Here is a 15,335-nt window from a genome sequence, read left to right on the forward strand (position 1 = left end):
ATACATTTTGTCCATGAATACGTATTAAATTTATTCATAGACAAAATATAATTAACATCAATCTGTGATTCAGATATTTTTAGGCCAGCAGAGAAGGCCTTGCAGGCCCTGACGGCCCACCACTGGTAAATACAAACTAGAACTTTCTTAATGCCTGGATGCAACTAGTAACTTGACAAAGAGTGCTGACGATCTGGTAGTGTAGTGCGGTTCAAGAGGTTAAACAGGCATGTTTTCGTAATTCTTTTTGAATGAGATACAGATGCCAGTTGGCTCCAAAACACCTGTCGTATCTGTAATTACACACACATTTAGGGTGTCCCCCGCCTACTGCTCACAGTCAGCAGGGATAGGCTCCAGGATAAGCTGTTCAGATAATGGATGGATGGATGCAATGCTGATGGATGATGGTTTCTATAATCATGGCCTAATAGTGGTGTTACTTAGAGGTGGATTATGTCGATAAATCCCTTCGAAGGTAAGGTTAAAAAAAAAAAAAGCCCACGAGTTAACCTTGACAAACCTAATGTTGAACACGTGCTGCAGATGTTCAGTGACATGCTTGTCTAATACGCCAATATTCTCAAAATGAGGTGCAAAGCAGGTCGTGCCGAATTATTTTGATCATCTATGGTATCTGATGAAAACGATAATTAGTTTTTGAGTGTAAATAAATATAATCATTCAATCATCACCATCATCATCTCCGTTCACAGTCACTAAAATCTACCCATCTTTTTGTCAAAAGCGAGCAGCCTTCTACAGACGTCACATTCAGATAAAAAATTATATATTTTTTTATCAACAAATAACAAATTTTCAACCGACAGTGTTGTGAATAATTGGACCGAGACACATGCTGTGCATTTCAAAGAACAACATCCATTTTTCTACTTTCTGTAACATGGTGACGGCTGTTGACTGCCTCTAGTTACTTGTGACAGCACAATACAATAGGCTGCAGATAGGAATTCCAAATATTTATGTTCAATAGCTGAAAGTGATGTAATACGTTTGGAAAAAACATCCCTGTGAGCACGTAATGTATGTGTGGTCTAAAATATTACACATAAAACCAAATTAAACTCAGTCAGTTTTCATTTTCCAATTAATTTACATCATAAAATATCATATTTATATCTTAATTGCATTTGCACAAAGTACCAGAGTGGGCTTTTGGCAGGGCGTACTCAATTTTAACTTTGCAAGAAAGTGTAGCAGCCCTCACACTTTCAGCATCACAAAGGGTTTGTGCAGTATTTTGTGTGCAATTGACACAAAGCGTAAATGTACATCCTTGTTTCCGCTTCAGCTAATGCTCTAGAGATTGTTTCCTCCTTCTCATGTGCTTTATTTGATAATGCTTCTTTTTCATGACATTGTTTGCCTTTTGAATCCCCTTCACTATCTTTTGCTGCTCCACCCAGTAAAAATTTCCTCTTACAGTTTGCAATGGTACAAATCAAATTGGAAAGATAAAGCTTTCATACCAGCACAATAGCTTCTAATTTTCTAATTGATTAAACAATTATGAGAAACTTGGTACAGTAGTAAATGCTTTGCATTAACTTTATCCATAAATAAGATGCGCAAATGGTGTAAAGTTTTGACATTTCATTTAAAGATAGATGTGACTGTTCTCAATCAACCAGAGCACTGTAATTAGTGGAGTCGAAACAAAACACACCATAATATCGGAGTAACATACCATATGGAACTGAAATGGAGAAATGGAAGGAAACATAAATGTCCACAATGTAGTTATGGCGCTTGGGATGTCATGGTAGTGGTTCAGTCATGTGACTTTATTGTACCATATTTCACGCAGGTTTGCAGGTTTGTTTTGGAGGTATTTGGTGGATCTCACCATGTTTCTATAGCTTCTTCTTATAGGCAGGTTCTTCATGTAAGAGTCGACCGTATTCATGTTGTGGGTCAGTGCCTTGTTACAAACGTATTTGGCATGACTCCACAATGGAGGCAGATTTGTTCTCTGTTCATTGTCACCAAATCTGATAGTGAGCTCTCAGCATTCAGGGATTACATGCTTTGGTGAAGCAACAATTTACAGAATTCAAATGATATATACTTTAGCTTGATAATAGTTTTCAGTCAGTTGTCAAACCTATTATTTTCTGTCAGAACAAGAACCCTTTTGATATTCGACAAAATATTCTGGTGCTTATAATTCATGTTTTTAGATTTCACTCAACAGCTTTTTTGTTTGTTTCCATCATCTGTTGGAAGGTTGTTTTTTCAACTATTGAACCTCAAACCACCTGACACCCACGTTTTCATTTGAATCTTTTCAAGTTTAAGAGAGGTCACACACGTACGTGCTAAAATGGGGCGTAAGGAGCCAACCTTCCGTGTGTCTTGAAATGATGATGACAATGTCAGCTCCAGTTTAATATGATGCCAGAACACTGTCATGAATTAAGGTCGATCTCGTTCATCATTTTTTCTTTGTGTGGTCTTAGGTATTGCTGAAACATTTGAACACTATATGATCTTAAACTATGAAAACAGTTAACACTCTAGAGCATTTATTCACAATTAATTTGATCAAAAGTAATTGGTTACATTTTTTTGGGAAAGCAATTAAACTAGTACTTTCTCGTTCTGCTGCTATTTTGTTACTGTTACATTTCCAAAGTATTCTTCCAACACTGTTGGTATCATAAATTGAATCATCTGACTTGGCGTAAAGTAAGTCATTTCACGTGCTCCTCAGAGATGTGCTGTTTGTTATGCCCAGTGCTCTGTCTTCTACTGTAGATAAATCCCACACACAGGACCTTACAGTATGAGAACACTCCATTGAATATATTAGTTCCTCTGGGATTTCACTGATAGCTTTACATTGTGTTGATGGGACTGGTCGAAGCTGACAGCAATAACTATTTATCTCTTAATCTTGAAGAAAAACACTGGGAATCCTATATGATAGAACTTATCTCATGCACTGTGATTTCACACCCTTTAAAGTCAGAAATGAAAGTTTAGTTGAATTTAATTGTGTTCCAAAACACTAAGCATATGCGGTTTTACTTTCTTTTCCTCAACAGTGAATCTAATTTATAGTGAATAAACAGTTATATTGGCTTAAAGATTTTACTGAACAAAATGATCAGGATGACAACAATATTTCTTTTGCATAATTTGTGAACTTCACCAGGAAAGAAAACCAGAAAACGTTCATTTTTTTTCCCCTTAAGACCTATATGTGTTAAATTTCAAACAAAGTGCAGACTACATTTTACATAACAATGGAACAGTGTGACTCAATTGGCAGTCAGAGTTTACTTAAGTTCTGTTGCAAACATTTGATACTTTCCAGTCTGGAACCACATGGAAATTGATTTTCACAAATCACATTTAAGACATTCATTTGATATGTGTCTGACTTTGGCTGCGTAAATCAAATTTCCAACTGTTCTGCGTGGCAGGGAATGAATTTCAATGTGGCAATCCAATTTGCTTTTCACTCAACTCCACTAGATATATCGTCTCCACAAACACTTGTATTCTCTCACCACACACCAGTCGGTTTCATCGAGGAAACTGCATTGGTTGGATCATTTCAGTAAATGCGGATTGAGTTAAAGTCATCTGCAATGAGAGTTCTGTGTCTGACCTGTCAAATACTCGTCTCCTTTATAAACCAGTCGGAGTTGTCCATCATGCATATGAGTCCCTGTCACTGTTTTTACATGCACGCAATGCACGTTTGTTCTATTATTCCATATACTGTACTGCATCTCCCTGCTTTTTAGCTATAGGGGAGTATTATTCCTTTCATATCTATAAATACACACATAGACGGAGAACATATTTGTGTTTTCTTGGGCAGAGTTTGACTGGCACCCCCCTGCCCCTTCTAGCAGGGATTAGCCACAGAATGAAAATAGATGGAACACAAATGAATCTGCATTGTCAGGTGCTCATACAACAGATATGGAGCACAGATCATCAGTCTGTCATCGAGATACTCGCACCTCATCGAGAGGAGACATGTGAGTGGAAAGATAAACTGATGAAAGATATTCATAGCTGTAGATCACTGGAACAGACTTCCCCTGACACAGTTGCAATCTTCTTATCAGTTTATAAGGAGGGTAAAAATACCACACGATAAGGTTGGATTGTTAAATTCCTCGCATCTGCGCGATCATCTGTGTTTCGTAATTAGCTCTCACGAAGACGACTAATGAGGAAGCCACTCCAGAGTGAAAGTAATAGTTTTATCGTGTGAACAGATTGGATGTCTTGACGCTACCATAATTCACATAGATGGGCCCAATTCAAATGATCTATAGGTTGAAAGCACGACGGCCATGCTCCCTAGTGAACAAAGCGTCGTCAATAGCGGCACGGTTGGATCAGTTTGGTGCGGGAAAATTCGAGAGCCCATTATAAACACTGTTGTGGAACTGGTCCTTTTCATCTAACATCTTGTGGAAAGTCTTCTTTAAATGTAGCACAATGAACAGAAGCTTGTCTTGAAAGGCACGCCAAAATTCTTCCCCCAAATAGTGTTGCATTGAATGTGAAAACTGAATAATTGATTGACAAATAAATTATGAATATCCAGAATGTTCAAATGTCTTAATGGTACCATCATCAGCACTTCTACTGGATGTCAGCAATCTGTAGAAATGCACCCAACATCGTAAAAGTGATGGATAGCTAAATGGGGAGGTATTTGAAAAACTGTCCCAGTTGAGTAGACTATTTACTGTACGTATATGTTATTTAAAGATCGGCCCAGGAAAGGGTGTCAATGAAGAATCATTTTCATTTTCACTTGTCACAAGATATTAATTAGCCAGTTTAACAGATGTCACAAGCGCTCCCTTACATTGATGGACTAGAAAAATGTTTGACATGTTTAATAATTGAATGCATCCTTCTGTACGCCGTGGTTAATGCCGTCAAAGGTGTTTTTTATGTTTTTTTTTTTTTGACAGACAGTTTTGGAGATGGTTTTAAAAGAAATCTTTTCTCACTTTGGTCAAAGGAATGCACAAAGAATAATATTCACGTGTCTGATGTCTTTAATTATGGTGCTATTTTTTTTACCTAATGGGTTTCTGAAATTTCTGAAAGCAAAAGTTAAACCAAACAAATGATCATGCTGTCATATTTTGATTAGTGCATTTTAGCTTTGGAAAACAACTGTGCGAATTTGCTGAGAGCACATTATCTCGGGAAAATTAAAATATATTTTCATCTCAAGTGCTGGCGCAAGCTGTATCTGATTGAAACACCAAAAGAACCAATTTATGTTTGTGTGATTCAAATCAGTGATGAACTCTTGAGGTCACCTAGTAATATTGCGAGTTCTTATGTAAATATACCCAGTTTGATTATCTCAGTTTCCACATTTCAACATAATTTAATCAGATGCTATGGTGAAGAGTGAAATTTACTTTTTTAAGAGAAGCCTGCAGTGAAACAACACAATTAACTAGAAAGGTCAGTTATAGAAATCAGCCATCCATCCATTTTCTGTACCACTTATCCTGTGCAGGGTTGTTAGGAGTTGGAGTCCATCCCCGCTGACTTTGTGCAAAAGATAATTTGCACCCTGGACTGCATGCCAGTCACTCACAGTCATATAATATTGGTCACATTCACACTGTTGCTGTGTGGGAAGTGACTGCCAGAACAGAAATTGGGGAAGCGAATCACTACATTCTCTGTGACTTAAAGAAACATGTGTATGCATTTCAATGTATTCTTGGACAATCTTTGAGTACAGTGAAAAATTAGGTTGGAACAAAATTAACTTGACTGAATAATAAAAAAATAATAATTAGAATGAGCCGACTTGTTATAAAAGAATCTATATGCAAACCCTTTCTCGTCAAATGAAGCTCATGCACAAAACTGAAAACGTGGCATAACAACAACCAATGTATATCTACAGATCTTGCTTAAATAGCATCATCTTGCAATTATTTTGTAGTTGCATGTGATGAAAAGTATCAGACAAACATCTGTGAATGATTCAAAGTAGCACTCTTACATCTGCAATTTTTATTTATAGAGATAAAAAAAAGCACATCTTCAAGCTCATTCTGTATGCTTAACGTTAGGGGTGGCGTAATGCGTATACAGTTTTCTGCCTGGCCTGTTTTGTCATTTAAATGAGATATTCTCAAGAGCCCCGTATTCTATCTTTAAACAAGGAAAAGCGAGGTAGCCCCATAGCCCTTTACAACTGCACAGAGGCCACAGAGCAACACGGTGCACTTTGTTTAGCTTTCTGAGGGCTGCCCATTTGCCTCTTGCTCCGACATAGGCATTCACTAGTACGTTAATAGGTTCTTTTATCTGGGAAAGATCATAGTGATGAATTTCATTATGCAATGTGTTGACACACACACACGCACGCACACACACACTCAGCGAGAGAGCGAGAAAGAGAGCGAGAGAGAGCGAGAGAGAGAGAGCTTATCGAAGGCAGAGAGCTCATCGGAGGCGTCGTGCTCGGCAATTTGGCAATAAAATGAATGACAACATAGTCAGAAAAGTATGATCCAGTTTCATTCTTAATGAATTTCCTACTGTTTAGTTGAGCCCAGCCTGTATACTTTATAAAAATGAAGATTATTGCAATTAGTATCTTAATCAACATATAAGTGGGTCACATTTCTATCATAGAGTCTCAACTACAAATACAGATTGGGAATAAATATTTGAAGTATGGCTGTATCTTCGTATTATGTGTAAGAATATTCCAGTTAATGAAAAAAAAATCTTATTTTTCTTGAATGTATTTTCGGGAATGCACCATTGCGTTTTTTAAATCAAAATATGACGGGATTTGTGTGCATAGTGAATGCTGTTTTTTTCATCAGGGTCACAAATGGTTGTTTGGCAACAATTTTAATGGTCTCTCACGCTTTTTCTTGTTCAATGGCAACAAGAAAAACTGTTTGCTATCATTAAAACTGTTTGGGAATGTCTTTGCAGTTTACAAGCTGTTTGCAACTGAGCTCTGGACATTTTACCATTTTGAAAGGGGGTTCATTAATTGTTTGTATAAAAATAGGCACTGAGAGCCTGCCCATCCATCAAATGTACAATCAAATAAAAGATTAACTATTTTTTCTTTCCTTATTTCCCAAAAGTGTATGTGTAAAGGAGCCGTATCACAGTATCTTGCAATATTTTCTGATTCCATTACTGAGTGAAGTCAATGGTAGAAACAAACAAAAAAAAAGCACTAAAATATGGAACACTTAATTTTTTTTCAAGGTAATTTATCTTTATATTATGAAACTGAACTCAGACAAACTCCACACACACAGTCTTGGAGTAAATATTATGTTAATATAAGTCAGATGACTGCCCCAATGCCACAAAAGTTTTTAAAAACATCACCTTGATGTCCCTCAATGCTTGTTAAAAATAATTTTAATAGAAAATGCTACCTAATGGCCATGAAACATAAATGTCAAAAAAAAAAAAGTATCAGGTTCATCTATGTAATAATGTCCTCTGCTTCCATCAATATTCCTCATGCGGTAAAAAGGCCAGTCCGTCTAATTGCTAATTACCATTTTATCACTGACGTCTGTCTACACGGAGCTCAGGAATGTTTCATGAGAAAACACCATTAGTTCAAATGTCACACGTGCAAGTCGCATTCAATCGACAGATGAGGCATGACAGAAAACCATTACATTTTTAATGCAGTCATGAGTTAATTCTGAAGCTTTGAAACATCCCTTTAGACCCGTAACGCAATCGACACAGTTGTGTAGAGCAAACGTTTATTTTAGTGTGAATGCAAGCTGCAGTGGCCACTTTATATTTATGTCGACATAATCACGCTTTGTGGTGCGAATCTGTGTCGGTTGCAGCTCGCCGGATGCTGCATGAGCTCGGGCCATGGGGAGAAGGGAACATGATTGAAGTCGAGCATGCACAGAGTGGTGGGGCTTGTGTGCAACAACAGCGTCTGCATGTGGAATGAGTTTTAGACAGGAAGTAGAGCGCAGAAGAAGATGAAGCACTAGTGCAAGAGCAGCAGCTTTCTCAAGGGTGCTATGTCAACAACATGCACACCAGTTTCTGGGTGTGCGTGAATGTGTACTTGGAATGCACGTGTATAATTGAGTAGAGATGCCCAGCCAGGTATGATTGGCGTGTGCTCCAGGGATGTTGGTGCTGCAAGACAGCGATTGGCTGTGCTTGATAGTAAGGAGTGGCTGGAATACGAACGTCTGCTCCTGCCTTTTGCTTGGGCAGGTTTTCGGGACAGTTATCGAGGAGACGTGGTGTTAAAGTGATTGCGCATGCCGAGCGCCGAGCATCTCAGCTTGTGAGAGAGGGGACAAGAGAAAAGGTTGGAGGGAGGGGGGAGCAAGAGAGAAAGAGAACAGAAGCTCGTGAATAGAGAGGGCGGGAGCTTCAGGCAGAGAGACCGGACCGGCGTTCAAACACTGCAGTCTTTCTTTTGCTTCTGAGAAGAAACTGTCCCTCTTTCAACTGCCTTTCAGCTGCTCAGCCATGACCCCACTGGACGTCTTGTTCTCCATGCCCACCTAGAGAGGACGAGACAAACGCTCTCTGGCGCGGGAGGGAGGCACCAGAGGACGGGACACTTACTAATTTGGGTCTGGAAATTAATTAAGCATCGTCAGCACTGAGGGAGAATATGAGGGAGTTGAAGAAGACGACTTGATACGCCGTTTGCGTGGACAGAGAAGAGAGGAGGAGTTACCGTGAAAGTCTTTTCGGGTAGAATTGGCAAGTTAGGGCAGAGGTAAAAACAGAGGAGAGTAGATTAGGGATTTCAATCCACAACGATTAGTTTGCTCATGTACATCATCCATCTATGTGTGCTTGTTAATGTTCCATTCATACTCCCACCCGCAACCTTCTCTTCGCACTGCATGTCAGCAAAATCACGTCTCACACATGCACGCTGCTGAGCTCTGAGACACAGCGTGCGCGCATGTTGAAGAAGTTGCAGCAGGAGCCCGATCAGCAACTTCTCATGAGACCCGGCAGGACATTTCTGGATCATTTTGACAGCCCAAAGCAGCTGGGCATGAAGGAACGGGTGGTGACAAAGCTCTCCAATTATCTGCCTGATTAAAGTGATTCGAGATGAACCTGCTAGCCATCTTATCTGCCAGGGCACGACACCTGCGTTTGAAGGATTAGAGCGGTGGGAATCAGGGATGGTCAGATGTGTATGCTTGGATTAGGCTCTAAACACACAAGAATTACACAGGTGTTGCGGCAGGATTATGCAAACTCTCCTGCTGTATGCAGTGACATTATAGGATTTAGGAATCAGGTGAATGACAGAGTATTATCCCCAGCAGATTAATTCTTATCAAGCTATGACTCTTTGGATATAATTGTATCAGTTGCTCCAGGATTTAAAAGGTAACCTGAGGATAGGTGAAAGCACTTTCAACATCACCCCTCAATGACTTTGGCTCCCTCATTGTGAACTTTGCACAGTGCTGAGTTAGGCAGTTGCTGCTTAAAACTTGTATCATGAGACGCTCGAGCACCGATGAGACGCCGTACCGGCGAAGTCCGTCTCTGGACAGCAAGCCTGACACACCGCCGTTCACCTCTGGCTTCCATCGATTCAGTGGAGAGTTTGAATACAAGCGGCCACCGTTTGCGTTCGGCTTCACCACCACAAAGGGGCCACAGACAACCAAAGGCCGCTGTGCTCCAGGAAAGAAGTATGTGGTGTTTTACCTGGACCTCTCCTTCATATTCCTTCTAGAACTACGACGCTGCAGGATGGCTGAAGGTTGTATGATGGCACTGCGTTATGGGATGGTCTTCTTCAACCTCCTGTTCTGGGTAAGACAACATTTTGTTTACTGTCTGACTTACCAACTATTTTTCAGCTTGTTTGCTTTCGATTTCTTGCTTCTGTTTACTCTCATACAGCTTTGCTTGTTTGTGATGTGGTAATGATGTGAGAGGAGAGGGCGAAGGTGGTCCAGATCATGGATTTCGATATGCGCTATGCTCACTGTGTGGGTGATTCAAGCGTATTCTTCTTACTATAGCATACTTAAAGTGTAGGTGTACGCTGACTTGTTCACCGTATTAAGCTTTGGCTTCCTTGCAGCGTGTTTTTTATGCACTTAATCATAGTGTTATTATTATTCAGTAAATCTTTCCCTGGCTGTGCTTTGCCTGCCTGCGTGTGCACCTCAACGTTTAAACATCTAAGTGAGTGTCAGTCTGCAGTAGCTCGCTGATCATATCAGTTACCCATGAAGTTGTTTTGTCTGCCGGTGTCACTGGCACTCTGATAACACAACAACAGGTCACTTTCACTCACACTGTTAAAAATGTCAAGTTCCTCCCAAGTGGATCCGACTTGACTATTGTGTGTTTTGGCCACAAACTCCCTTGGGAAATTTCTTGTAACTCGTCACATAGTTTGCAAAGGATTCTGGTCCCCATGGCTACCTTGCTGGCACTTTCTTTGATTTGCCGTATTGTTCTGTTCTTCGTGGTAATGGAATGAGCTGAATCTCGAAATACAATCTAGTTGCCCAGATGCAATCTCCCTTAGGCATCGAGCAACCTCTTCACTCCCATATCTTGTGTCTGCTATAAAACTCAGTGGAAGAGAGGTCACAATTTGTTATTTGCACAGATGTGTGTGTGTGTGTGTGTGTTGGCGCCATGAGAAAAATATTGACCACTTGACCACACTGAGCTATTGGCCCTCTCCTCTGCAGTGAAGCCAATCATGTTACAAACCTCCAGGTAAGAATTGGCAATATGGCGCCTGTCTTTTTATCGGAGTCACACATATTCATCCAAATCAAACCTCATTTAACATTGGGATTATGTTAGTTACTGCAATTCAAAAGTGAATACATTTGGACTGCAATTTAATATATGGATATTGGAAAGTGTAACATACAACCATTTAATTTATAATTCACACAGGAATTACAGAATCCGCTGATGCCTAATGATGTGTTTTGAATTTTTTCTAATATTTTAACAATGTAATACAAATACTACAAATACTACACTAGATACATACATACGACATCTACACATAGACGCTAACACGGCAGAAAGGACAGCCAAGCTCTAGATTTCATAAATATAGATGTATGAAAGGAAATATAGAATAGGAGGGAGGGAGCTGGTGTATTAATCAAAGCTTAATCAAGACAGTTACAAATGAATAATATTTTGGTTAATAAATTATCATTTCACAAAGAGAAATCACATTAACGGTTAATTTATTTTTAAGCAAAATGGCTGATTCGTGCTTGTCTCCACTGTCTAATATGTAAATATTTCCTGTTTTACTCCATCATAGTTGAACATTCAATTCAAGCAAGAAAAACATTTACATGGTCTATAATTACCGTTTAAAAAAAATAATATTGGCAACCTACCAACACCAATAGTGCAGGCATAAATCATAAATAATTGACCCAACAGAATTTATAAGATGAGCCAAAATATATCATGCTGTCTGGATTCAGGCTCAGTTTTAGGTTAATGTTAACAATGTTTTCATGCACTTTTTATCATCTTCCTAAATGCTGTTGACTGTCCAGTGAAGCCTAAAATGTGATGAGTAAGCGAATGGTTTTAAGATAAAATAATAACAGGTGTCTTTGGTCGAGCTGTGTGTTGACAACAGTTCTTCAGTATATCAACACAAAGAGCAAAGAGTTGACATTTTCAGTTGATAAACACCACTGACATTGAGAAATGGGAAGCTCAGAGGAGGACAAAGACAATCTTAGCAAAGTCAGACTATTATTTTCTATATCCATGTGCTAGACTTCTGATCACTAGTGCATGCTAACTGAGCTCAGCCTATTTGCTGTCATATAACATTGGTGTTAAACTTTCAAAACAAATGCTAGAACTGGTACATTGAGTCAAACTACAATTGAATGTTATGACGACGTGGGTCAGACTTGCTGCGCTGAGGGCAAAAACGAAAAGAACATGCGCATGGTTATGTTGACTGGAGAAGGCTGACAGCTCATTTGCACCCACACACCAGTTGCCACTTTGCTCAGGTTTTGCTGCAGTAGAAAAAAAAAAGAGTGATAGGAAGATGCACTACATCAGAACTTTGAAGCGGCACAGGGGATGAATGGTTAGCATTGCTGTTTCAAATCACGTTCAAGGTTTATCTCCGTTTGAATCAGCATTGGGAAGCTTTCGCTGGGTACTACACACTGTCCAACAAACATTAATTAAATTGTTAGTCCTGCAATTAACACCATGGTGTTTAGTTCAGTATATACCCCCCCGTTTCTCACATCATAAGTAAACATTAATATACAACATCCACTTAAACTCTCCAAGCCCTGATAAATCAAAGTGTTGCTTCACGAATGTCATTCAGTGTATTGATCAGTCTCTATAAGCAAAGGGGCAATTAAAAAGGCACACAGAGTAGTTGTATGTATAATACTGTTATAGAAACTGTCAAATAAATAAATAAATAAATAAATAAATAAATAAATAAATAAATAAATAAATAAATAAACTAAAATGATTAAATGCAGCTAGCTGTTGGACAATACAGTGAAACTCCCTCCGTCCTGGGATTTAGCAAATTTGGCATTTTTGGTGCAACGTTTTTTCTTTCATTCATTGATTCTGATCTTTATAAATGTATAATATGTTCAAATGTGCTTGTATTGTTTTAAATGTGTGTTTAAATGTTTTTTCCAAGCACCATAAATTATACAATAACACCCCTGCGGTGTATTTTTATGCCACGGATTTCACAGTGTTGTGGAATGTAACCCCTGTAACACTTATCTAAATGGAATTTTGTTTCATTTAAATATATTTACATTGAATTATCTAAAAACGGTCCTATTTGGATTCCTACAATCAGAGTGGAAGGCAATGTCAGAGTGTCCACTTCCACCTCTGTGATCTCTCTGGCCAACATTGCATCATCGAACCGAGGGGCTCTGCTTGCAGTTGCTTATAACTATACTTAACACACCTCAACCTGCCACAGGACCTAACCTAATTATTGTCTTCTCCCTCAATGCCAAGGAATATCAGTACTTCTCTTGTGCACAGCATTTAAAGGGGATGAGAGAAGCAGCTTTTATTGACAGTCTCTTGTGATCACACCCACAACGACGCTAATCACCCTGCACCTTGGTTAATAAGGTGGTCCTGTTTTTGGTTTGCTTTTAGTTTAGATCGTTTACGCCATCATAATTTCTTTATGAGGCACTACTTTGTCAAAATTATAAAATAGATTGTACATTTTTACTAAACAATTAATTATTAATATTGATTATAAAAATGTCCGTAAAACTTTTTGGGGGAGTTTTCGTTGATAAAAACTGGACTAAAACTATTTAATATCAAGATGGCAAAATATATAATAAACATTTTCATCCAAAAGACTGAGACTAACACTAAAAATAATTAGTGTGTATATGAATGACATATTGGTTCGAACCTAATTGGGTTTGAAGCTAAGTTACATTTTTGCAGATGTCAGTGTTGCTAATAAGACAAAAAAAAAAAAGATTTTCACAGCCCAGTGTGGATCTTATAAATAATTACACTGGAGGAAGACAAAATAATGATGCGGTTACATGTACCAGTGAATTCTTTTAGTAGACAACTATGAATTTTAGCAGTCTTTCCCAACCTTTAATTGAGCCAAGGCAGAGCACCAAACAAAAATCCATCCCATCCATCCATTTTCTGAAGCGCTTAGTCCCCACGGGGGTCGCGGGCGTGCTGGAGCCTATCCCAGCCGTCATCGGGCAGTAGGCGGGGGACACCCTGAACTGGTTGCCAGCCAATCACAGGGCACACAGAGACAGACAACCAATCTCACTCACACTCACACCTAGGGACAATTTGGAGTCTTCAATCGGCCTACTAAGCATGTTTTTGGAATGTGGGAGGAAACCGGAGTGCCCGGAGAAAACCCACGCGGGCCCGGGGAGAACATGCAAACTCCACACAGGGAGGGCCGGAGGTGGAATCGAACCCGCACCCTCCTAACTGTGAGGCGGACGTGCTACCCAGTGCGCCACCGAGCCGCTATCCAAACAAAAATGTCACAGAAAATATGAATTCTAAAATAATGATGAGCTCATCTCATTCTACCCACAAATTGACTCCCATTATTCTGTATGTTGCTGGCTAAGATGGAAAAAGGTACACATGTAATTAATAAATCCTCTTAGGACCAGTTAAATGAAACTGGATAATTTCTTACTTACTGGGCTAACCTCTGATTTCGGTTATCGTATTTCGTTCCATATCATGTGGAAATGTATGACAATAGAATTCCTTGAATTACTGGATGCTTGAATAATATCTCACAGTGCATTAGTGTCACAGCACCCTGGCTGGCAATCACTGTCTCACCTGCATGCACTGAATGTTCATCAACAGAAATTCATGGACCAAAGCACCACTTGGGTGAAACGTATTACGACATCCTAAAATGTTTTCATCATAAATGAATGGAACAACATGGACACTTACACAAATTGCAACCAATTTGGTCACAGCCTCGAGCCCTGACTCCATAATACACAAAGTAACACAGTAATGACTAAGCACGTGCCAGTATTTTAGAAAAATAAAACCGTGGTTTTAGCGTCTTTTACGTTATTTTCAAGTAAACTATCCCTGGTATCACATATCCTCACCCACCATATATGCAAAGTGCTTGCCACCCAGTTCCAAATATGGTCAGGCTTTAGCATGCAGTGGGATCAGGAGTTCCAAAACAAAAATTCCAACACTATTAAGACTTTTTAAGTCAATATAAATATAAGTAAATTTTTCTCCTTTGAAAGTAGAATGGGAAGAGAGGTGAAAATAATCTGGAGAATGTTGAATTTTGTTATTACATTCCGAGCGGTATTGGTGCAAACTTTGGGATGTATTTTATATTTTGGTAATGAAAAGACATTGCCATAGAAACACATTCAATCGGAGCTCTGCTTTGTGTTGCTGTGTGCGTACATCATACCCTTGAAAAGAAAGTCAAACACTGAAACAGGAGTACTACCAATGTGTGAAGTGTTAAATAGGCTTAAACCTTGGCTACGAGTGTTAGAGGGGGAAAATATTGCGTCTTCCCAAGCAAACAAAAAAGCTAATAAGCAAAGACTGTAACCCAAGACAAATGCTGATTATCCCCTGAATGTAGTCGTGATGACTTTTGCAGAAAATTGCAACAGTACGATGCTAAAAAATATGCAAGCGCTTATAGTTGCAAATCACTACAGGGGCTGGTAAATGGCTCAGCGTGGAAAAGAAAGACCAAAACAAATTTTAATTAATTTGGA

General features: G+C 39.1%; 1 protein-coding gene across 4 annotated transcripts in view; it reads left to right on the plus strand.

Moving 5' to 3' along the window:
* Positions 1-15,335, plus strand: part of tspan4a (tetraspanin 4a) — an 86,623-nt gene that overhangs the window by 6,678 nt on the left and 64,610 nt on the right. Inside the window, exons 1-2 of one of the 4 annotated variants that reach the window (XM_049718140.2) lie at positions 8,233-8,779; positions 9,767-9,846. In XM_049718140.2, coding sequence (XP_049574097.1) covers positions 9,784-9,846 — 63 coding nt within the window. In that variant the 5' untranslated portion in view covers positions 8,233-8,779; positions 9,767-9,783. Of the gene's footprint in view, positions 1-8,107; positions 9,847-15,335 lie in introns of those variants that run through there. The other 3 variants (XM_049718138.1, XM_049718137.2, XM_049718136.2) reach the window with 3 other exon arrangements.

Source organism: Syngnathus scovelli, chromosome 4, assembly GCF_024217435.2.
Source record: "Syngnathus scovelli strain Florida chromosome 4, RoL_Ssco_1.2, whole genome shotgun sequence".
Classification (NCBI taxonomy): Eukaryota; Metazoa; Chordata; class Actinopteri; order Syngnathiformes; family Syngnathidae; genus Syngnathus; species Syngnathus scovelli.